At 49.3% G+C, this 21,888-nt stretch overlaps 2 protein-coding genes across 3 annotated transcripts in view; both read right to left on the bottom strand.

Moving 5' to 3' along the window:
- The window catches only part of FGR (FGR proto-oncogene, Src family tyrosine kinase), a 31,080-nt gene extending 21,897 nt beyond the window's left edge, over positions 1-9,183 (bottom strand). Inside the window, exon 1 of the mRNA XM_045511389.2 lies at positions 9,051-9,183. The gene's annotated coding sequence lies outside the window, so the exon portion shown is untranslated. The remainder of the gene's footprint in view (positions 1-9,050) is intronic.
- A 5,840-nt stretch (positions 9,184-15,023) lies between these two features.
- IFI6 (interferon alpha inducible protein 6) lies at positions 15,024-18,727 on the bottom strand. 2 transcript variants are annotated; one of them, XM_010947982.3, is made up of 5 exons: positions 18,570-18,727; positions 17,060-17,159; positions 16,611-16,685; positions 16,381-16,530; positions 15,024-15,266 (listed from the first exon to the last, which is right to left on the bottom strand). In XM_010947982.3, exons 2-5 carry the CDS (start codon positions 17,127-17,129, stop codon positions 15,163-15,165), a joined length of 399 nt encoding a protein of 132 aa, XP_010946284.1. In that variant the 5' UTR covers positions 17,130-17,159; positions 18,570-18,727; the 3' UTR covers positions 15,024-15,162. The 2 variants fall into 2 exon arrangements, with proteins under 2 accessions (XP_010946284.1, XP_045367343.1); XM_045511387.2 differs by lacking the exon at positions 16,611-16,685.
- Between the last annotated feature and the right edge of the window lie 3,161 nt (positions 18,728-21,888).

The following is a 21,888-nucleotide window of genomic DNA, read 5'->3' as shown; positions in this document are numbered from 1 at the left end:
CCTCTGAATGCTGTGTGACTTTGAGCAAGTGTCTGCCCATCTCTGGGCCTCTGTTTCCTGATCTGCACAAGGACAGAGTGGGACAAAATGCCCTATGAGATCTGTTCAACCTCCAGATGTCTTGCTTGGAGTCTGGGCCTCTTGTCCTCTATAAGACTGGGGCCTCCTGGAGGACAGAGATGATACAAGCCCTGCTGCCAGGACCCCCCCAGGAACAGACCTGGCTCATGGCGGGCAACGGGCTGTGGTGCTGCTCTGCCCTCTTCCTCGTCAAAGGCAGTATGGATCAAATTTAGGCCCCATAAGTTACTAGCTATGTTACCTTAGGCTGTGACTTAACAACTCTAGGCTTACTTTCTACATCAGTAAAACCAGAACTTAATATCTATCTCCTAGGGTGAGGAGTAAAGGATATGATGGCTTTGAAAGCAACTTGTGTCAGGAGCCAGGGAGGGATGTCTGATTAGGAGTTTCAGAATCTCTCCCAGCACCACTCCATATGCTAGAAACTTCAACCTTCATAAGCTGATGGGCCCAGGAGGACATGAGATCCAGCAGGGGCTGGAGGGTGTACTCCCGCTCAGTATGCCCTGGACAGGCTTGCAGGTCTGTCTGCCCCTTGGGGCAGGGCAGAGCGTTACAGAGGTACTGGACTGTCAGAGTGAGTCTGGAGTGTTAGTAAAGGGGCTGGAGGATTTTCACTGGGGATGGAGAACTATAATGGGAGTGAGGGCTAGGGTATTACAGCGGGATGAGGAATATTATGGGTGTTGACATTTTCAGGGAACTGGACTGTTGAACTTGAAGCACACATTTAAAGTTGAGTTGAAGTTTAACAGTGGAGTGAAGTTTCAAAGCAGGGGCTGGAGTGCTTCAGAGATGATTGGAATATTGTACAGTGGGGGCTACAGTATTTCACCAAGGGTTGGTTTATTTCAGAAGGTGCTGGAGTATTATGGGGAAAGAGGAGGATCTAGAGTATTTCAGAAAGAAGTTGGAATGTTATGGAGAAGTTTGAAGCCTTCTGGAGGAAGCTGGATTATTTCAGAGGGAACAGGGAACATCAGAGGGGGTTGGAGTCTTTTACAGAGTGGGCTAGAATATTTCAGAGGTGAGCAAGAATGGTGATGGAGAGGGGGAGGGTATAGCTCAGTGGTAGAGCAAGTGCTTAGCATGCACAAGGTCCTGGGTTCAATCCTCAGCACCTCCATTAAAACAAACAAACAAACAAACCCAATTACTACCCTCTACCCTGACAAAAAAAAAGAATGGTGGCGGAGATGGTGTATGGCCTTGGAGCTGCCCAGAGAGCCCCCTTCAGCCCTGAGTCTGCAGTCCAGGGATTCTGGGGGCCCCTGGGAGTCCAGTCTCACACTGTCTCCTGCCCCTCAGGGCAGGTCATCACCATCCAGTTCAACCAGAAGCAGTCCTTCAGTATAGGCTCCAAGGTGATACTGGTGACCATGGCCTTGTGGGACAATATCCACTGTTGCCTCCAAGTAAGTGGCACCAAGGAAAAGCCAGTCCCAGTGCAGCATCCTGCCTGAGCTCTGGGGCTTCCAGATAAGGGTCAGGTCAACTTGGCCATCTCTCTGCCTCTGGGTAGGACTCCATTCCCTTCCTCGGCAGCCCTTTCTCAAGAAAGGGACTCCCATTTGAAGTGAGGAGCATTACTGGGCACAGAGCCCTCTGCTTCCAAGGGTCTCTTTGCAGTCTACCTGCAGTCCCTCCTGCTTTGGTGGGGGGCTTGCTTACTTCCTGATTATAGGAGCCCTGTTGGGTGGGGGAGCCTGCTCTGCCTCAGCAGTCCCGCATATCTCCTGCAGCCTTTGAGACCTGAGGCCCTTGGGGGCAGGAGTGCTCAGTGAGAGGATGTCAGTAGGCGGTGGGTGGAAGCTTGGGCCAATATGGGTGGCTCAGGCCCCTAGGATACAATTCTTGTTTGCTCCACCATGCGTACCTTTAGCGACCTACTGGGCTAGCACTTTGACAAGTACCAGCTGGACAGCCAACTTCTCCAGCTGCTGTCCACCCAATGTGCTCACCTTCCAACAGGTAGCGTCTCAGCAGCTCATTTGACATGGGACAGAGCACCAGACACCCTCCCTGCCAGAACACCGACCCTTCTTCTTCTTGAGTCCACACCCCAGCCACACATACACTGTGCAATGAGGTGGCACAATGCTGTGGTTTCTCACCCCGTATCAGGCCTGGGGCCAGTATCTCCCCTGATTGGGCTGTATCTCCATCAGAGTGAGACTGAGGCCCCCTGGGAATGGAGCGACCCGGGGACAGGGCAGGGTGCTCCCAGGGGTCCCCCAGGCCTTATCAGCATGGAAGGAGGGAAAACAAACATTGTCTCTAAGACAGCTAGGTCAGCCTGGCCGGGCATTTGCCCGCAGGCCTAGAATCTCTACCAGAGAAGGGAAAGAAGGGAGGAGGGAGGGAACACCTTTTACTGAGCACCTACTATGTGCCAGGCCCTGTTCTATATGCATTATCTCCCTGGGAAATAGTTATTCTTTCTGTCACAGGGATAGGAAAACTGAGGCCAGAGAGCTCCAGATATTTGCCCAAGGTCACACAGCTAGTAAATGAGTGAAAAAAGCTGGGGTTTGGCCCAGGGTCTGCTTGAACTGATTAACACTGCAGTCTCTCCATAAGCCTGACATCAGCCTCTAGACAAATCCTGACTCCTTCATTTACTGGCTGGGTGATCTTGGACAAGCTGCTTAAACTCCTTAAGCCCTAGTCTTCTCATATGTAAAATGGGTTTATTAAAAATCTGTTATATGATGAACTGAGAAGATGCATGTGAGGTGCCTATTGTATTACTGTGCACAGTAAATGTTAGATAATTCATTTGGAACATATGGAAGAGACATAGACCTGTCCTCATTTTGAAAGAAGAGACAGAGCTCTGCCCTTGGGATCCCGTCATCTAAAGGAGAGATAAGCAAAGTGGCAGAAATCACCCTACTTATAACTTCACCAGGGCCAGGAGAGGGGAGAGGGCACTAAGGAATGGACCATTAGCTAGAAAATGGGACAGGTTAATTCTGAAAGAATTCTGGTAAGATCAATCTCATTGTCCTCATTCTACACACAGGGAAACTGAGGCCCAGGGAGACTGAGTTACTTGTCCCAGAATGTAGTGACCCAATGACAGTTGTCCCTTGGTATCTACAGGGGATTGGTTCCAGGACCAATGAGGAAATTGGAGCACAGAAAGGCAAAATAACTTGCCCAAAATTATACAGCTTCTAAGTAGCTGTGTTGCAACTACAGCTTCTAGGGCTGCTATATGAAATGATCACAAGCTGGGTGGCTTAAAACAGCAGAAATTGATTCTCTTGCAGTTCTGGAGGCTCAAAGTCCAAAACTGAGGTGTCACCAAGGTTCATTCCTTCTGGAGGCTCCAGAGAGAATCTGCTCCATGCCTCTCTCGTAGTTTCAGGTGGCTGTCAGCAACCCTGGATGTTCCTTGCCTTTAGATGCATCACTCCAGTCTCTGCCTCTGTCTACGTATGTGTGTCTGTCTCTGTGTCCAAATTTTCTTCTTGTAAGGACACCAGTCATAATGGATATAAGGCTCACCCTAATCAGATATGATCTCATCTGACCTTGATTATGTCTGCAAAGACTCCATTTCCAAATAAGGCCACATGCACAGGTTCCAGGTGGACATTAATTCTGGTGGGCTACTAGTGAACCCAGTGTGGTACTAGAATGAATATTTGCACTCAGGCAGTCTGGCTTCTGAGTCTGTGCTCTTAATCACTGGTTCTGCTGCCACTCAGTAAGGTTATGAATATACAATTGACCCTCAAAGAACACAGATTTGAACTGTGAGGGTCCACTTAACACATTGATTTTTTTTTTCAATCAGTACTGTATTTTCATTTTACAGATCTTTAAATTAATCGTGTGGGGGAAAATGGGGGAAAGTTTGTGTTTGGAGATCACAATCAATGGAATCAAAAAAACTAGAGCTTGAGTCCTGATCTCTCCAAACTGCTTCAGCTTCCTGCCTTAGTGTGAGCCATTGATTAACTCCTCAGTTTTTGAGGCAGAGATAGCAGTACATGGATTTTTGACTGTGCAAGGGTTCAGAACCCCTAACTCCTGTTCAAGGGTCAACTGTATATATAATTCTCTCCCCTTTTCCTACAAAAGTGAAATGTCATATATGCTGCTCATCACCTTGCTCTTTAAACTTAAGACCCCTTTAGAACTTTCCCTATCGGTACACACAGATCTCCCTTATTCTCTTTCATAGTTGCAGAATATCCCATTCAACGGATGGACTGTGTTCTACCTAACCTAACACTACTGGGCAGTTGTTTCCAGTCTTTAGCTATTGTGAACAGTGCTGCCAAGAATAACTGTGTACCATACATTATTTCTCATTTGTGCAAGTATATCCAAAGGATAAATTCTCAGAAGTAGACTATCTGGACATATTTGTAATTTTGATAGATTTTGCCAAAATGCCCTTTTGGGGACCTGTACCAATTTATTTTTGCAGGTGTGAGAGCACTGTTTCTTTATAGAAATGCCCACAGAGTATATTACTAAACTTTTGGATTTTTTTGCCAAACTGAGAAGAAATGGTATCCCAGTGTAGTTTTCCCGACTTTTATGTCTTTCGTGAGTTTAAAGTTCTTTTCAAATGTTTAAGAGCCATTTGTATTTACTTTTCTGGGGACAGTCAATTCGTATCTTATGCCTACTTCTACTAGATTGTTGGTTCTTTTAATGGATTTCCAAGAATTCTTTATAAATTACAGAGATGACCCTTTGTCTGTGATCTGGGTTGCAAATACTTTCCTCTAGTTTGTCATTTATCTTACCTTGCAAGAACTTTTTGATTTTTATGTAGTTAACTTTATCAATCTTTTCTAATGGCTTTTTGGGTTTTGGGTCACGGCTATACTTTTCCCACTATGAGATTATACATTCTCCCATTTTTTCCTTTAGTGCTTTTACGGTTTTATTTTGATTTTTTTAAACATTTAAATCTTTGATCCCTTTGGAGCTTATCCTAATTCAACATGTAAGGTAGAGATCTCACTTTTCCCGTGAGTTGGCTACCTAGTTGTCTTAGAACTATTCAGTAGAGAGTCCATTCTCCACTTTGGGATGCCACTTTTATCAAATACTAAATTCTCCTAGCAAACAGTTGTGTCTATTTCTGGGCATTCTAAATATTCTTTTTTAAAAAATTTATTTCTCTCTTGAGGCGGGGAGGAAGGTAATTAGGATTATTTATGTATTTTTAGAGGAGGTATTGGGAATTGAACCCAGGGCCTCATGCATGCTAAGCATGTGCTCTACCACTTGAGCTATATACCTCCACCCCTATTGCTGGACATTCTAGTCCAGCCCATTCCTTTGTCTCTTCCTGCACCCAAATCAAGTTTTTTAAATTGTTGAGGCCTTGAATATTATTATCTATAGTAGTACGGTTAGTGTCGCCTTTTCTTGTTTCATAGTTTCCTGGTATTCTTTTCTCTTTCCCTTTTTTTTTTCCCTGAGGGGTGGGGGACTGTAGGCAATTTCATGGGACTCCTGCAGGGGAACACACAATAAGCCAATAATTACCTGTCACTTGGTAGTGCCAAGAAAAAAAATAAAGCAGATAAAAGGACAGGAGGCAAGGAGGAAGTAGTATTTATATGGGAAGTGAGGGAAACCCCTTAGATGAGGTGGAGACACCTGAGTGAAGGGAGGGGTGGCCACCTGGATAGCTGGGGAAGATATTCCTAGCAGCACCAAGGGCAAATGCAAAGGCTTGAGGCAGGAGCATGCTTGGCATGTTGAAAAACAGCAAGGCAGCCAGTGCAGCCAGAATGGAGCTCTCAGAGGCGAGAGTGGGAGGCGATGAAGTAGATCTTGCAGGCCTTGCAGGTCACAGCAAGGACGCTGGCTTTTCCTCTGAGATGGGGAGCCATGGGAGGGGGTTGAGCAAAAGACTGACATATTCTGACCTCCCTTTTATCAGGATGGCTCAAGCTGCAGTGTGGAGAGCAGGCTGCCCTGGGTGCGGGCAGAACCAGTGAGGGCAATAGGATTGGGGATGGGTGAGTAAATTATAACTTGGCTTCCTTGTCTGTCTCCCCCTTTGCAAGGACTAGCATTAAGCTTATTCAATGACATATGCACAGAGTAGGCATGGATAAACATTTGTGGGGGCAAGAAGGGAGGGAGGACAATAGGAGGAGGCAGGAGAGGCAAAGTCCTCTGGGGACTGGCTCTGCAAAGACCACAGATAGTAGAGGGAGCAGACGCCATGGGATAGCCAGCTCCTCAGCAAAGAAGGAGGCCGAGAGAGACTGAAGCTGGGGAAGCTTTGCCTCTCCACAACCTGGTGCCTGCCCAACCCAGGATCTGTGGACCGCCCCCCTCCCAACATTGAGCACCAGGCTATGTGAAGTTTATGCTGGAGTTTTGCCATCACAGGGACCCTAGAGAGGGGCCTCTGTTCCTCAAAGTGAGAGGGTTCAAGGGCCAAGGCACCTGGGAGAGAAGAGAGCAGCTTTCCTGAATCCTGGCACACAGAGGCCTGAGGGAGAGATAATATGCCCCCTTTACAGATGATAAATTGAGGCTCCAAGAAGGAAAGGAGCCCCCCAAGGTTATATAGCAAATAAGTGGCCCAGCCCAGTTTCAGGGGCTTTGGTGGCTACCAGAATGCTCTTTGGCCTCAGCCTAATTATGGTTCTGGTCCCTCTGTAGTTTCGGGGAGTGACCAAGTACAGAAGGAGAGGCTGACCCCTGGCACACAGCCAGCCCTTAGCTGCTGCCCAGGCCCAGCTGCTGAGGCCCCAGTGTGGGTGGGATCCAGCTGTGTGGAACAGGAGCCATGGGACCCTCAAGACCTAATGATACTTCAGGCAGAATGGGCCTGGGAAAAGGGCAGGTGGACAAAAGGCACCAATATGTGGGGCAGGAAAAAAAGGTTGTGCTTTGAAGTTTGGCCTGCCTTGGCCACTATCTCACTGGGTGACCTTAGATTAATAACATTCATCCAGAGCCTCAGTCTGTGCATCTGTAAAATAGAACAGCATCTCTTGCCTTACAGGGCTGGTCTGGGGTTTGAAGGAGGCCATAGAAGTCCAGTGCTACCAGAAGATGCTTCCCTTCTGGCCTCCGCTCACCCAGACCAGGTGGCTGGGGTCCCTGTCCCCAGCAGCTGATTGGTTGGTCCTAGATGAAGGGGAACATGAGCTGTGACAGTGTCTCAAGTCCCAGGCCTATAGGCAATAGTGGATCTGGCCAGTGCCGAGGCCTATGGATCCTATCAAGGCCAGGCGAGTCTGCATGAGCACTGAGGACCCTGGCTCTGTATGAAGTGCTTCGTACAAAGTACTCACTCACCCTGGGCCTCAGTTCCAGGGAATCTCTTAAGCATTGGTTGGGGGTGGGTAGGAATCAGATGCCTTCTAACTGGAGTAGGCTGCCTCAGAAGTAGTGAGCTTCCTGCCTCTAAGGTATGTAAGCAGAGCCTGGATAAGTACAGGGCAAGGATTCACTCATGCACTCACTCATTCAATAAACTCCTATGGAGAGCCTACTTTGGGCTAGGCACTGTGCCTACCACTGGAGGATACAGTGACCAGCATCCTTACACTCTCATATTTTACATTCTAATAGGGGAGAGAGGCTGTTAAATAGTGGTAAGAAAGTGTGTATTTGATATGGTGGGGCTGGTCAAGGAACATCTCCCCACCCCCCAGTGGGAGAAAGTGACTCCTGAACTGAGATTTGAAGGGTAAATATGAGTTAAGCAGGGACGAATGTCTAGGTCAAAGAGAACAGCAGGTGCAAAAGCCCAGAGGCAAGAAAGAGCCAGGTATTTTCAAGGAGCTGGAAGTTCAGCATCCTGGAGGCTAGGAAGTGAGATGGGGAGGGGCTGAGCCGAGTGAGGACAGGAGTCAGGATCCACCCAGTTCCCTGGTGGTCAAGAAAAAGGAGGTAAACATGTGAAAGAGGAGGGGGTAGGGAGGAAACTGCAAAGTCTGAGAGGAAAGGAGAGCTAACAGCACGGGAGGGGACTAGCTGAGACTAGAGACCCAGGCATGGACTTGTGGGTCTTGTTGAGTGGCCTAGGGAGCCATGGGAGGGTTTTATGCAGAGAGGTGCCCCTATCTCAGTAGGAACAATGGGGAAGGTTGTCTGGGATGAACTTGAAGGTCCTGGCAGACTCTTAGACCCCTCAGAGCCTCCGGGCAGCCCAGTCCTCTTAGGCACAAGTTCCTTAGAGCCGTCTCGAGGAGGATGACAAAACTCACTTGTCAGAGGACCCTCAGAGCAGTCAGTTCAGTGATACAGTTACAAGGGGTGGGGTGGGTAGTGTGTGAGGAAAGAAAAGCCTGAGAGTTCAGGAAGGAGAAAGCAGACTTTTCTTAACTCCTGATAGTGGGGCTGGGATCTCAGCTCATCACTGACTCAAACAACTTAAGAAGTCTCAGCTCCCAGGACTCTTGGGGATGGAGGGACAAGTCTCTCATCATAAGATGGGGGAAATGTGGCCCCCAGAGATTAAGGAAATTGCTCCAGGCCACAGAGCAAACCAGCGGTAGAGTCACCGTCAGGAAGAAAAGAACTAGAATCTACGGAGCCCCTAGCATGTCCAAGTCTAACACTGGGCACATCAATCATTTAATGTAGGTACCGCTTCATTTTGCAGATGAGCAGACTGAGGTCCAGAAGGCATGACTTTTGTCCAGGATCAGAGTGAGGGCTAGAGACTAGGTCTGCAGACTCCTCGTCCCGCAGCTCTTTGGGGTCTGAGTTTGGGGTCGGGGGTGGTGGGAAGAAGCGAAGCATGTCCGGAAGAGTGAGGGCGAGTGTGGGGCTGTGTTTCTGGGACTTTCCTCGCTGAGGCTGGAGGCCCGAAATAGCCTCGTTGGGGTGAGAGCGTCTAGGTTTGTTTACCCGCTCTCTGCCCCGCCCTCTGCCGGGAGCGGTTCAGCCACAGCGCGCGTCCCCTACGCTGTCCCATCTCCCTGCGAACAGCGAAAGCCTTGCCAAAGTCTCGGAGGTACCTGGACGTGCTCCCAGGAGACCCTGACGCGCTAAAGCTGGCACGGCTGCTGGCTGCCTCGCCGCGATCCACCGGAACGCCTCGCCGGGTTCCTTCACTTTCTGCTCCCACCGTATCTACTCCCACCGCAGTGTTAGTGAGTGGGGCCGCCACCAGGCGCCCACCAATCAGGAAGCAGAGACTGACTCGGGGCACGCCTCCCTCTGTGACGGACAGCATCAGGCCCGGAAGCCCCGCCCAGTGGCGTGGCCTGGGAAAGGCCTTGGAGGGCCAGTGGGTGGGGCTCCGAAGGGTGAAAATAACTCCCCTTGTGAATCGCGCACATTATAGCTACCCCAAGGAATACAGGCAGGTGAATCGTTTCCTAACTTTTAAAATGTATTTATTCTCTCAGTTACTCATCCATCCATCTATCTTTTGTTCATCCACTCAACCAAAACTATTGGGCGTCTCCTGTAGGTCAGGGTCTGGGCTGGGTGATGGCGATAAATAACGATGAGCCATGTGCATGTGCTCAGGGAGCTCAGAGTCTAGTGAGCAGGTCTGACAGTAACAAATGCTTACACCAACCATGCTTTTATTACAACCGTGATCAATCCCAGGAACATAAGGTACAGGCTGCTGGAATAACGGAGTGTTTAATTTAGACTGGGGGCTCAGGTCTCTGGAGAAGTTAGATTCCAGATGACTCCTGAAGCAACAGAAGGGTTCCAGGCAGAGGAAAGAACTTGTGGAAAGGCGTTGAGCTTGGCAGGCAGTTGTAAGGTTCTGGGAAGGGAAAAGAGGCCAGCATGGCTGGAAAAGAGTTGGGGGAGGGGATGCAAGGTGAGATAAGACTCTGGAGATTTGGGGGAGCAGATTATTAAAGACCTTGAAGGCCAGAGTAAGGAAGTTGAATTTTATTCTAAGTGAGATGAGCAGACACTGGGTAGTTTTGAGCCTGGGGTGGGGAGGGAGGTTGGTCACTTGATCAACTTTGTCTTCAGATCTTCCTGACTGAATGTGGAGAATAGACAAGAGAGAACACAAGGGTCAAGAGTGGACACAGGGAGACTTTAGAAGGACTTTGTAGGTGCCCCCAGGCCTGAGGGTAGTGAGCTAGATGATGAAAGGGGGCCATGTGGGTGGAGACTCATGAACAGACTCAAGAAATAATGAGAAAATAGAATCTACAGGCTGCATGTTTGCTCAACTGAGTGGGAGGGGGAATGGATGAGGCAGAGAGAGATTAAAATTAAGTTCCTTGATTGGACAGTTTAATTTATAGAGTCCCCTCTGGGTACCAGGCACTGTCTTGGTGAGACTGACTGGGTCCTGGCCTGTCACTTTCCAGCTGTTTACCTCTCTCTGCCTTGAGTCCTTTTCTGTAAAAATGAGGATCCTAATAACACCTAAGAGGATTGTGGTTAGGGTTAAGTGAGTTGATACATGTAAAACCTTGGATCTGGGTGTTTGGGACTAGGTTCTGAGGCTGAGTATTTGGACTTGAGTATCTGGGGCTAAGTGCTTGGGCTTGCTTCCTGGAATAACCAAGGCTCCATTTCTTTACTGCCCTATTCCAAAAATTAAAACAGGATAAGATGCTAATACAGTGGTTTCCTCACTTGTCTGCACATTGGAATCACCTGGAGATTTTTTTAACTTCCCAAGCCCCAGGCTATACCCCCAGACAGTTAAATCAAAATCTCTGTGGGTGAGACACAGTTATCAGTAAATTTCAAAGGCCCCAGGTAACTCCCAGCTGCAGATAAGTTTGGGAACCACTGTGGTAAAGAAGAACAAAGAGGCTGCTGTAAAGTAGTGGTCAGGGAGGACTTCTCTGAATAGATGACATTTAAGTGGAGACCTAAGAGTGAAGAAGGAGATGTCATGGGGAAGTCAGGGGGAAGGCCTTTGAGCAAATGTCTGGCCTAGCTTCCTGCATGCCTGGAAGTGCCTTTGGGCCTGCTTTTTGGAGTAACCAAGGCTCTGTTTCTTTACTGATCTTGTACAAATGTAACCTGACTTTCCCCAGTGGCTTCATAGCACATGGGAAAGGTGTGAACCTGCCTGTCTGCACTGTCTGCTCCAGGGAGACCCCAGAGGGAAAGAAAATAGAAGGCTGCTCTGGGCCTCTTCAGAGGGTCTTCCTAGGGCCTTCCTCTCCCCCTGAGCCAGGAAGCCCATTCTTCCTAATTTTCTGCCCCTCCCCCACAGCCATCTGCTTAAAGGAAGTGGCTCTTCAGTTATTCACAGGAAGCCACAGACCTCCTCTGCCTCAGCTCCCTCCAGCTACTGCTGACCCAGGCCCTCTGCTGGTCTACACCCTCTTCGAGGCAGGGTCCAGGGATGCCCTGTTCCCAGCATCACCATCTGCTGCCCAGATAAGAAGTGTGTGTTTGGTGTGCTCCTATCATTTCCTTTCAGTTCCTGTAACTTAGGTCTGGGAGCACAGGCTATAAGTCTGGAGGTGAGATCTGACTGCAGAGGGTCTTGAATGTGGTGCCCATGAGTTTGGAGACCCCAGGGTTGTAGGACTGAGGGCCTGGAAGAGGAGGAGAGGCAGACCCTGCAGGGATTCTCAGGGTTGACCACTCCCATGAGTTTCAGGATCTCCTGCTGCAGAACAGGGCCAGGGTCTGATTCATTTTGGTCTTCAGCATCCAGGGCCGGCCCCAGGGAGGTCTGTTGGTTGTGGAGCTGCTCAAGGATGAGTCAGGCTGATGAGGATTCCAGGCTGAGACTGTACTGCCACCTGGTGGCCATACTGGTGCAGCGCACAATGGGGTTGTGGGAGGCGCCCGCGGAGAGGAAGTAGGTGGACTTGGAAGAGTCTGGGGACCAGGGAAGCCCTTAAAGAAGAAAAGAAATTTCTAGCTAAAGGGACTTTTATCAAAGAGCAATACACCGATAACTTCAGCACTTTGGAAAGACATTCCATGTCTAGAGGAGAGTCCAACTCCTCCCTCCCTCCGTTTTATAGACTAGGACACTGAGGTCCAGAGAGAAATGATGTCAGAGGACCTCAACCGTTGTTTTCCATCAAGTCAGCCACACAGATGGGATCTATTTTTGGACTTTTCTTAGGGCGTGGTCCCAGAGTGAGGAACTGCCCTGCTAGTTTCTAGTCACCCTCATTTGTGACCAAACACGGCATCTTTCAGCACAATCACCCACCTTAGTCACCAAAGTTGGCACCACTGGGTGGCTTTTGGCAGTTTCCAAAAATAAAATCAACTCTCAGAGAGCTGGGAGCTTGACAGGACCCAGGAGATTCCGAATCCTATACTTCAGGCTCAGCAGATTTAGGGCAGGAAGCACCAGAGACTCTGATGTCCAACACCCTTCTGGTTTTAAAAACGAGGAAGCTGGGACTCAGAGAGGGCAAATAACCTGCCTGAGCACCCCACCCTGGAGCTGGGCCAGGACTCAGCTTTGTGTCTCTCTGAAGGCCATTGCCAAGGAGAAGTCCAAAGGTGATTAGCATCTCCTGACTTGCTGCACTAGCGAATTCTGGTCTGTGTTCATCATTCTGTCTCATACTTTGTAGACAAGATGATTGTGGTCTGTGAAAATTGACAAAGCCCAGGAAGGGTGAAAGGAGATGGGAGCGAGGAGGTGGTGACCAGGGAGGAAGAAGGGAAGTCATGGATACTTTGGGGGGGGGGGCTCCTAGTTTGTGCACTGAGAGCTCCAGGTAGGTAGGAGCTGGGTCTTTCCCACTGCAGTGTCCTTAACACCTGGCACAGTGCCTGACACAGAATGAGTGCCCAGTAAATGCCTGCAGAGTGAAAGTGAGTAGTTACCCTGCCCAGGCCCAAAGGGGTCCTGTGGTAGGCAGAGGATCTCCTTAAAGATGAGTCATTGTCAGGGCCATTCAGCCTGAGAACTGCTGAGGCCTCAGATCTAAAATCTGGGGGCAGAGCTGTCCATTCCTCTCTGGCCTTGATGCTGTTCTAGGCAATATGATGTCTAGGGAATAAAAGGGGGGTGTATGCCCCTGGGGACAGGGTGCCCATCCGTAGGAGGAAGGAAGAACAGGGGCTGTGAGCTCCAGAAAGTAAAGCTTGACTCCAAAGTTAGATTACCTCATTCCTGGTTGTTATTTGGCTATTTCCTCTTTGCTTTATGCAAGCCCTTAGTCATAATAATAATGGATATTTACTGAGTGTTTACCACATGCTAGGCATCATGCTAGACTCCTTCTGTTCTCTGTTTCGTCTAATCTCATAACAAAAATCCTGTGAGGTACATGCTGTTCTCATTCTCAGTCTCCAGAGGAGGAAATTGAGGCACTAAGAATTGAAGGCACTCATGTAAGGGCACACAGGTGGGAGATGGCAGGACATCTGTAGGACTTCAGAGGAACATTCCTAACCACGCTGCTCCACGGCCTTATCTGAAGCCTCATCTGTGCTGGGGGATACTGAATAAAAGGTTAGGGGCCTGTGTTAACTTGACCACAGTGTTAGAGGGGATTCAGGTCCCCCTCCTCCCAGGCCTTCATGATAGTGACAGTGGGTCCCTCAGGGAAAGAACAAGTGGTCCAGTCCCTCCTTCCCATGAAGGTTGAGGAAGGTGAAGGGACAGGTAGATGGGAGGAGACTGGCCTCAGTTCAATTCTACCCACATACACTGAGCCCCCACTGTGTGCCAGGGCTGTGCCAGGCACTGGGGAGGAGAGACAAATTAGACTCAGTGCCCTCCCTGAGAGGAGCCGAGGGACACCTGTTTCTGTCTCTGGGATATCAACTCTACAAATGGACGGTGGTGCCATTACCAGGCCTTGGAGAGTGTGATGCTTGAGACCCCACTTCCCTCCGTGGGCAGAAGTCCACTCCATCTATCCTTTTGGGGAGGCCCTAACCATGGCAGGACTCGGCTGCAGCCCATGGTGATTATCAGGTCAGGGGACTCAGCTCAGCTTCTCCTCTTGGACACAAGCTGTAGAGACAGTGTTTGGGGTACAGATGGTGCCTTCACCACCTGTGCCCCTTGTCCACAAACAGTGCTGCTCTGGAGCCTGGGGCAAGCTAGCTGAGGCAAACATTGCCATCTGCAGAGAGGGCATTGGACTTGTGGGCAGGAGCAAGCAGAATGGAGCCTCTCACCCATCTCCACACATGTTTGAAATCAAAGAAGTTCTAGATTAGAGGTGGGGCTGGGTGGAGGAGGCTTGAGGGCAGCTGGCTTGGCCCTTTAGTGACCAGATTTTGTGGTTCACACATGGCGGCTTCCCAGGAGTGCAGATCTCCCTGGGAGCCTGGTCTGTCCATTCAAAGACCAGAACCACAGCACAGTTCTCTCTCTGTCTCCACTAGTGCTAGAATCAGCCCGACCTTCACTGCCATTTGATTACTGGGGCTTCTTGGCCCTCTGCCCACCTCGGCCCAGGCACTCTGTTTCACTGGACAGGCCTCCCAAACCTCAAACCCTCCCAAGGGCTTGGCTTGGCCTCCCCTCCCACTCAGGAGGCGTGCAGGCTCCTGGTGCAAACTGCCCAGCCTGTCCCGAGAGTTCTCTGAGGGAAGGGAGGCCTTGCTGAGCGCCCAGCCTGCTGTTACACTCTCCCCCCGAGGCAAACATCTGGCCTTATGTTCTCCATGTGAGGGAGACCACTTTAGTGCTTCTTCAGGGGATGGAGGTCTGGCTTCTCCATCCCTGCCTATCAGAGAAGTAGCTAGAAGCTTCTCTCAGGGAGAAGAGAAAGAATCTGCATGAAATGGAGCCTGAGCATTCATGCTGTGACGGGGGAAGCTCTCCTGGGAAGGAGTCCCAGAGGAGGGGATGTCTGAGCTGGGTTACGAGGTTTGGAAGGACATTTTAGGCAGAGAGAACAAAGCATGCCAAGGCTCAGAGACGAAATCAGCTAGCCGTGCTCCGGGAGCCGTGATGGCCTTTAGAGGGAAAGAGGTGGGCGTGCGCATGAGGCGGACCAGAGCCATGTCTTGTTGGGCTTTGCATAGCGAGTGCGACTCACAGCAGGACACAGTGCTTTCAGAGAGGAGTTTATTCTGTGTTTTTTTTTTTTCAACTTAGGTCATTGCCAAGTGTGACAGCAGAAGCTCTGGACTACAGCTAGAAAAAGGAGGACAAGGAGGAAGGAGGAAAGAGGAGTTCTGGGGAGCTGCTGACTACTCCTTGTCCTTTGTCTCCTTCTGGTTTTCAAGTTGATTGTGGATGGTGTAGCCCAAAAAGGCCCCAATCTTGGCCATGAGGGCGCTGCCGCCGCTAGCCCCTGTAAAGCAAATACAACTGGGTCACTTGGGGCCCAGGCACCAGGCCCAGGAATCCCAATGTCTGGAAACATTTGGTCAAGTTCAACCTTTTCATTTCCAAATGGAGAAATAGGGGCCCTAGAGGGGACAGGACTTCTGCAAAGTGAACCCTGCCCCCACCTCCACCCCCCAACTTGGCATCTCAAGTCAGAGGTGATTTTCAGAGATGAAAAAGACAGAAATGAGATCATTCTCTTCAAGTCTGCAGTGAATGCACTGTTAGTAATGCTAACTGTCGCCTCTGTGGAGACCTCCCTGTGGGTGCTGGGGGTTTGTAAGTAAGATATTCCATCCTCGTCACAACCCTGTGACATGTGAGAGGATGGCCATCTTACAGCACAGGACTGTCCCTAGCCTTGTTCACACCCTTCACCTCCCACTGCTGGGGTGCAGCCTGGTCTGTGTCTTCCTCTCTGCCCCCTGGGAGAAGGGCTCTGTCCTTTTGCGCTGATTCTTTGGGCTTTTGTCATCCAGAACTGAGAGAAGATGGAGAATTCAGAAAACTAGAGGGGCAGTTTGTCAGGGACGTTTATTCTCTAGGATTTTGGATGCTTGAGGCGGGGCAGGGAGTGGGGTAGAGAGAGAAAGGGGAGTGAATGTATGTTTTTCAGAAGCACCATTCTGTGCTCTCTATCCCCTTCCCAGTGCTCAAGAAATGCAAGACCAGAGTTTGTATGAGACTGAATTGGGTGACTTCACCACATTTCTTTGCCACTCTGGTTCTCTGAGATTGGGAAGATTCATAAAATGTTAAACTGAGGATGGTTATCCTGGTTAACACGTAGGGAAACTGAGACTTGTGACTTGGCCAAAGCATTAGTGAGGCACCCGACCTGAAATGGCTGAAACTCAAAAATCAGACTGACTGGGTTTGAGTCCTGGCTCTGGTGCTAACTAGCTGGGAGAACTTGAGTAAATTACTGAATCGCCGGTTCCTCGGTTTCCCCACTGAGTGGTGGGGATTATAAGGCTCCCCACCTCGTAGAGCTGAGTTAGCCTGTGAGAACGGCTCAGTGCAGTCACGAGGGCCCCTGGCCTTGGTGTCCCTGCCCCAGGGCCCAGCCCCGCACTCACCCAGGCTCTGCAGCGTGGCCACCAGCCCGCCGGCCGGCACTCCGCCCCCGTTCGCCACGGCCGACCAGCTCATCAGCGAGGCGGCTATCGAGTTGGCGGCGATGCCGGTGCCCGCGAAGCCCAGCGCGGGCAGCGCCATGGCCATGAGTCCTGGAGGAAGAGGAGGCCGTGAGGGACGCCGGCCGCAGGGCCCGCCCCACCTTTCCCGGCTCCCCGCCCTCCAAACCCACCTCCTCCGACGGCCATGTAGGTCAGTGTGCCCAATAACCCGGAGCTGCTGTCGTCCTTTGAGCGTCGTCTTTCGTCTGGCGGGAGAGTGGACACGCCCAGTGGGGAGCAGGGTCCCCTACTCTGTGACTGACGCTCAGGCCCACCCGCAGAGGTGGGGCCACCGTCCTCCCATTTCGGAGAGCCCCTATGAAGGGAACAGACTCTCCCCCAAGGCGCCGCGCCTGGCACTGAACTGGCATAAACACAATTCGGGGGAATAGAGGAACTGACAGAGCAGGGACTCGAATCTGGGACTGGCTACAGCGACCCTGCGCTGTCCGTTCTAATAGCGCCTCTCGTTCAGAGGCACGGCTGAGTCTCTAAACCAGAGATCCTGAAACTCTCCGCAGGGATTCTGAAACTCTCCGGTTCTTTATTCCACAGTCCTCAGATGTCCCAGGATCCTTACCGGTCTCCTCGCCGCAGCAGGTGTAGAGTAGCAGGTAGCACAAGAAGAGCGATACCGCCTTCTGCCGCATGGTGGCGCCGCGAAGGCTTTGTCACCGGACCTGAGATGGGGAGAGGGAGGGGTGGTCCCCAGAGCCCTTTTGGAGCCGCGCCCGCTGTGTTGTTTTCCGTTTTGGTTGGAGAATGAGCCCATAAAAAGCAGCGAGGTGCTCTAGACTGAGCCCAGGACCCCTCTAAGGAGCCATAGCTTTCGGTTCCCTCACGGCACCCGAGCCGCTGATGTTCCTGCCTTAACAGGTGATTGTGAGAATTCAAGGAGGAAATCCTTTTCTGGTACAGTGCCTGGCACATGGTACGCACTCTACAGACGCCACCTAGTATCCTTACTGCGGTTTCTGTTATGGGCATTGTCTGGCTGTCTGACCTTAAGCAGGATCCCTAGGACTTCTCTGAGCCTCAGTTTCCTTATCCCTAAAATGGGATTATTAACAGAGCCTATTTCAGAGGGTGGCTCTGAGTTTTGAAGCTATTCACCGCTATATCCCTAGTATTTAGAACAGTTCCAGTCACTTTCTAGAACTTTCTAAAAAATGGTTGGATAAACATAAAAAAGAATGGATAAACATTCTTACAATGCATTGAATGTTTACAGGCCTCCCATCAACTTCATTTTTCAGAAAGAAAGCAAAGAGAGGTAAAGGAGCTTGCCCAAGGTCACACAGCAAATTGTGCAGCCTAGACACGCACTCAGGACTGTCAGAATCAAAACCTGTGCTCTTCCCATTATACCACAAAATAGGAAAACATATACCCCCAACTCACCTCTAATGTGATCTTTGTCTGCTCAATGCATTTTTCTCTAGTTAGAAACATAAACCCAAATACATTCCTCTGTATTTAGCACTTACTCATCACAAGGTTGTACCCATAACAACCCCATGAAGTAGGTACCATTGTTCTCAACCACGTGTTCTAGAAGAGGAAACTGAAACTCAGAAGAGTAGGTAATATTCCCAACTTCTCAGTCAGGGAGTAGCAGAGTTGGGATTTAAAGCCACAGATGGCTGATGCCCAAACCCCACTTTGAACACCCTCCAGATCATTTCATCTATCCTCAGAGATGAACTCACTGTCACATTAGATCCTACAATAAAGGGGTTTCAGAAATCGTCCAGCCCTTTGGTCAGGTAAAGTAACCTGCTTCCCATTTTACAGATGAGAAACTAAAGCCCAGGGAAGTGAAGCAACAGGATTAAGGCCACAGACTGCTGATATGGCACCTATAAGCTAAGTCCCATGACTCTTGAGGTTTTGTACCCCCAACCCCTAAAAGCACACTAACACATCCCCTCAGACCAGTCTTAGTCCAGGGCACTAAAAGAGACTCAGGGATGTCGCCTCCCTGAGGAACGGGCATCCCGGCTCTCACTGCATGAGGCTCACAGGCAGGCAGCCTGGCAGCAGTCTGCAGCTTCACACCCCCACCTCATAGCCATAGCTTCCTTGCTTACCTTGGAGGAGAGCAGAGACGGAATCTTGCTGTCTGGGTCTGGCTGATGGATGGGAGCAGCAGTGAGCTAACAGCTTTCAGGCTGGGTTTCTATAATCCTTTCCTTTGCCCAAATTTATGCCCCCTGAAGTGGCCAATCCCTGTAAGAGTTTCCATTTCTTAAGCTCTGCAGGATCTTTTCTCCTCCCCTTCAGCTCTGCTCGGTGAAGGCATCTCTGCTGAGCCACCTTATGGCTGAAAAGTGTAATTCAAGTCAGGAGTTTTCTGAATGGCTAACAGTATTCAAAGCAGGACACACTAGACTGGGATCCACGGTTTTGCTGGGCTTAGGGAAGCCTAGCCACCAGCTCCTCTTGGGGCACAATTTAATTCAATTCATAATAGTGCCCACCATTTCTTGAGCAGTTGCCACATAAGAGGGTCTGGAAAGAGATCCAACCCCATGACAGCCTTGTGAAGTACCATATACTGTTTATAATCCTATTTGGTAGAGGAGAAGTATAAAGGTTGTGGAAATGAAATCACTCCATTTCATTGTTCTCTCAGGTTGGCTGCTTCTGGGGTGATGGGCATATGGTAAGACCAGTGAAGCCCATGTTCACGAGGCCACTGTCACACATTCTTTGCCATAAAATGGGTCTTGAGCATTCTTTAAGCCTTTGAATGGTGATGCTTGCAGAACTAGAAATGCAACCTGTATTTAGAGTACATAACAATTCCAGTAAGGCTGAATCATTGCCTTCTCCAAAGTGGAAGAGGGTTGATATAACTGACCTGCCACCAAGTGGTTGTTTGCTCTCCCTGACCACTGTTGCTACGCTGATGCCTGCTGCTGGCTGGTTGGCTGTTTGTTGGCTGTTGTTAGATCAGCCTTGGTGAAAAGGTGCCCAAGTTGATGGGTGCATTCATAGCTTCCATCCTTGTCAGCATGGGCACCCTTTTATGGATCTTTTGCAAAGCAACAGGCGGCTAAGTTTAGAGGCTGGCTGACACCCACAGGATGAGCCTTCTGACCATCTATCTGGCTGGAGAGACTTGTCCATCCATATGCCCCTTACCCCCAGACCTGCATATCTCTGAAATTCAGTCTTGCTCTTTCCATGCCCTTGACCAACTAGCCAAGCCATTTGTCACTCAGTAGGAATTAGTGTATGTCTGTCCTTCAGTCCCTCTCTTCCTCCATACAAAGGGCATGACAAAGTATAGGCTCAGAGTTTTGTCCCCAGGGAGGATTTACCAATGTCCTTCAGGGCTATCTCCACCTGGGGTTGTAATAGAGTGGTCCATTTCCAGCTGGTGTCATACTGATCTATCTGTAAAATGAATTCAACTCCTTTCCTCCTTTATCACTTGGTTATAGGGAACCCTCCATGAGGCCATTGGTGTGAGTTAAAGGAGAGGTGTCAGATCAACTGAGTTAGGGGACATGGGCATCTGGGCTGCCTGTCCATTTGATTTACACATGCCTCTGGACCCCTAAGCCCAACCCTGAATGAACCACTTCCATCATATTGGTTGCTGTGCCCATCTGATCACGTCTAGCTTTAGACATATAGCTACCTGACATCTGGTGGTCATATACTCAGTCACTACTACATAGTGACATCTCAGAACCTTTCTGTTCAAATGGATGATAGTAATTATGGCCTAACTCCAGAATCCTAGGAGTTCTCATTGCAACTCTCCTATTTGAGCTTTCAGAGACTCCCTGCAGAAACTTTACCCACCACAGGTTCCTCCAGCAACATTATATCTGCAGGATCATATAATCCAGAGTGGCAGCATTGCCTGTTTTATGGTCTGAACCTGCAGTACAGCTTTCTCTGGGTTTGGGCACCACTCAGAATTGGCAGCCTTCCAGGTCACCTAATAAAGGGTTGGAGAAATCATTCTAAGCGTGTGTATTCTGCCTCTAGAATCCAACGGGGCCCACCGAACACTGTGCCTTTTTCTAAAAGATGTGTGAGGTGAGATTACTTGTCCTGGCATGCCTCAAAGCACTGAACTCCTAAAAGTGTTCCCCATGTGGCAGAATCATGAATCTTCATGCAATTTCTCTCCCACTCTCTGGCAAACATGGCGCTTAATATTTCCTGTTCCTGTCCAATGAGCATGATGTCATTAATATAGTGGACCAATCTGATGTTCTGTGTCATATCAAGGTGATCAAGGTCCCTGATGACTGTATATAACAGAGAGCTGGAAAGTTAACAAAGCCCTGACAGGAGAGAGTGAAGGTTCTCTCATTGTGACATTGTGATATAAAGGCAAACTAACTGCCTTTGATCATCTCTTCTCTTGGGTATTGAAAAGAAAGCATTTGCTAAATCAATAACCATGCACAAGTGTTGGAGGTTTTGCTGATATGCTCCAGTAAAAATACCAGATCCAGGAGAGCAGCTCTGATTGGGGCTATCACAAGGTTAAGTTCACAGTAGTCCAGCTATCATCCGCCATGACCCATCTGTTTTTCTGGAGGCCAGACCGGTGAATTGAATGGGGATACGATGGGGGAATACAAGCTCAGCCAAAGTATTAGATCAGAAATAATACTGCACACATCAGCTGTAGGGCAGCATGATGGTTAATTTTATGTGTTGACTTGATTAGACACAGTACCCAGATATTTGGTTAAACACTACTCCAGATGTTGTGTGAAGGTAGTATTTACATAAGATTTACATTTAAATCAGTAGACTTTGAGTAAAGCAGATTACCCTCCCTAATGCAAGTGGGCCTCAATCAATCAGTTAAAAGCCTTCAGAGAAAAAAGATTGACTCCCCCTTGGAAGAGAGAATTCTGCCTGCAGTCTGCCTTTGGACTCAAGCTGTAACATCAGTTCTTCCCCAGATCTCTGGGTGGCCAGCCTACCATGCAGATTGTGGACTTGCCAGCCTCCACACTTGCATGAGCTAATTCCTTAAAATAAATTACTCCTTTTCTATAAATGTACACCTCCTATTGGTTCTGTTCTTTGGAGAACCCTGACTAATACAGGGAGTTTTAGGAGCTTCTGCTTGGCTCTTCCTATTCTAATAGGCTTTACTCTACAGATTATGAAATCAACGAAAGGATTCTGTCAACTTCTATGCAACCCACTGGACTTTGGCTAAACTCCATCTTTATCACCTGGCCTCCTTTAGTCCCTGCTCTAGCCAGAGAGCTATGATGGTGTTTTGTGTATCCTAGTTTCTGTGTCAGCTCAGACGCCATCTCTTTAACTATCTGTCAAAATTCTGAATATTCTTTTTCCAATGCACAGTTATCCTGGTAAATGATAACTGCCCCTTTAGGGGAGGGTTGGTGGAATATTTACTAT

Source organism: Camelus bactrianus, chromosome 13 (genome assembly GCF_048773025.1).
Source record: "Camelus bactrianus isolate YW-2024 breed Bactrian camel chromosome 13, ASM4877302v1, whole genome shotgun sequence".
Taxonomy (NCBI): Eukaryota; Metazoa; Chordata; class Mammalia; order Artiodactyla; family Camelidae; genus Camelus; species Camelus bactrianus.
The sequence above is the reverse complement of the archived record's forward strand: the minus strand, read 5'-3'. Positions and strand labels throughout refer to the sequence as shown.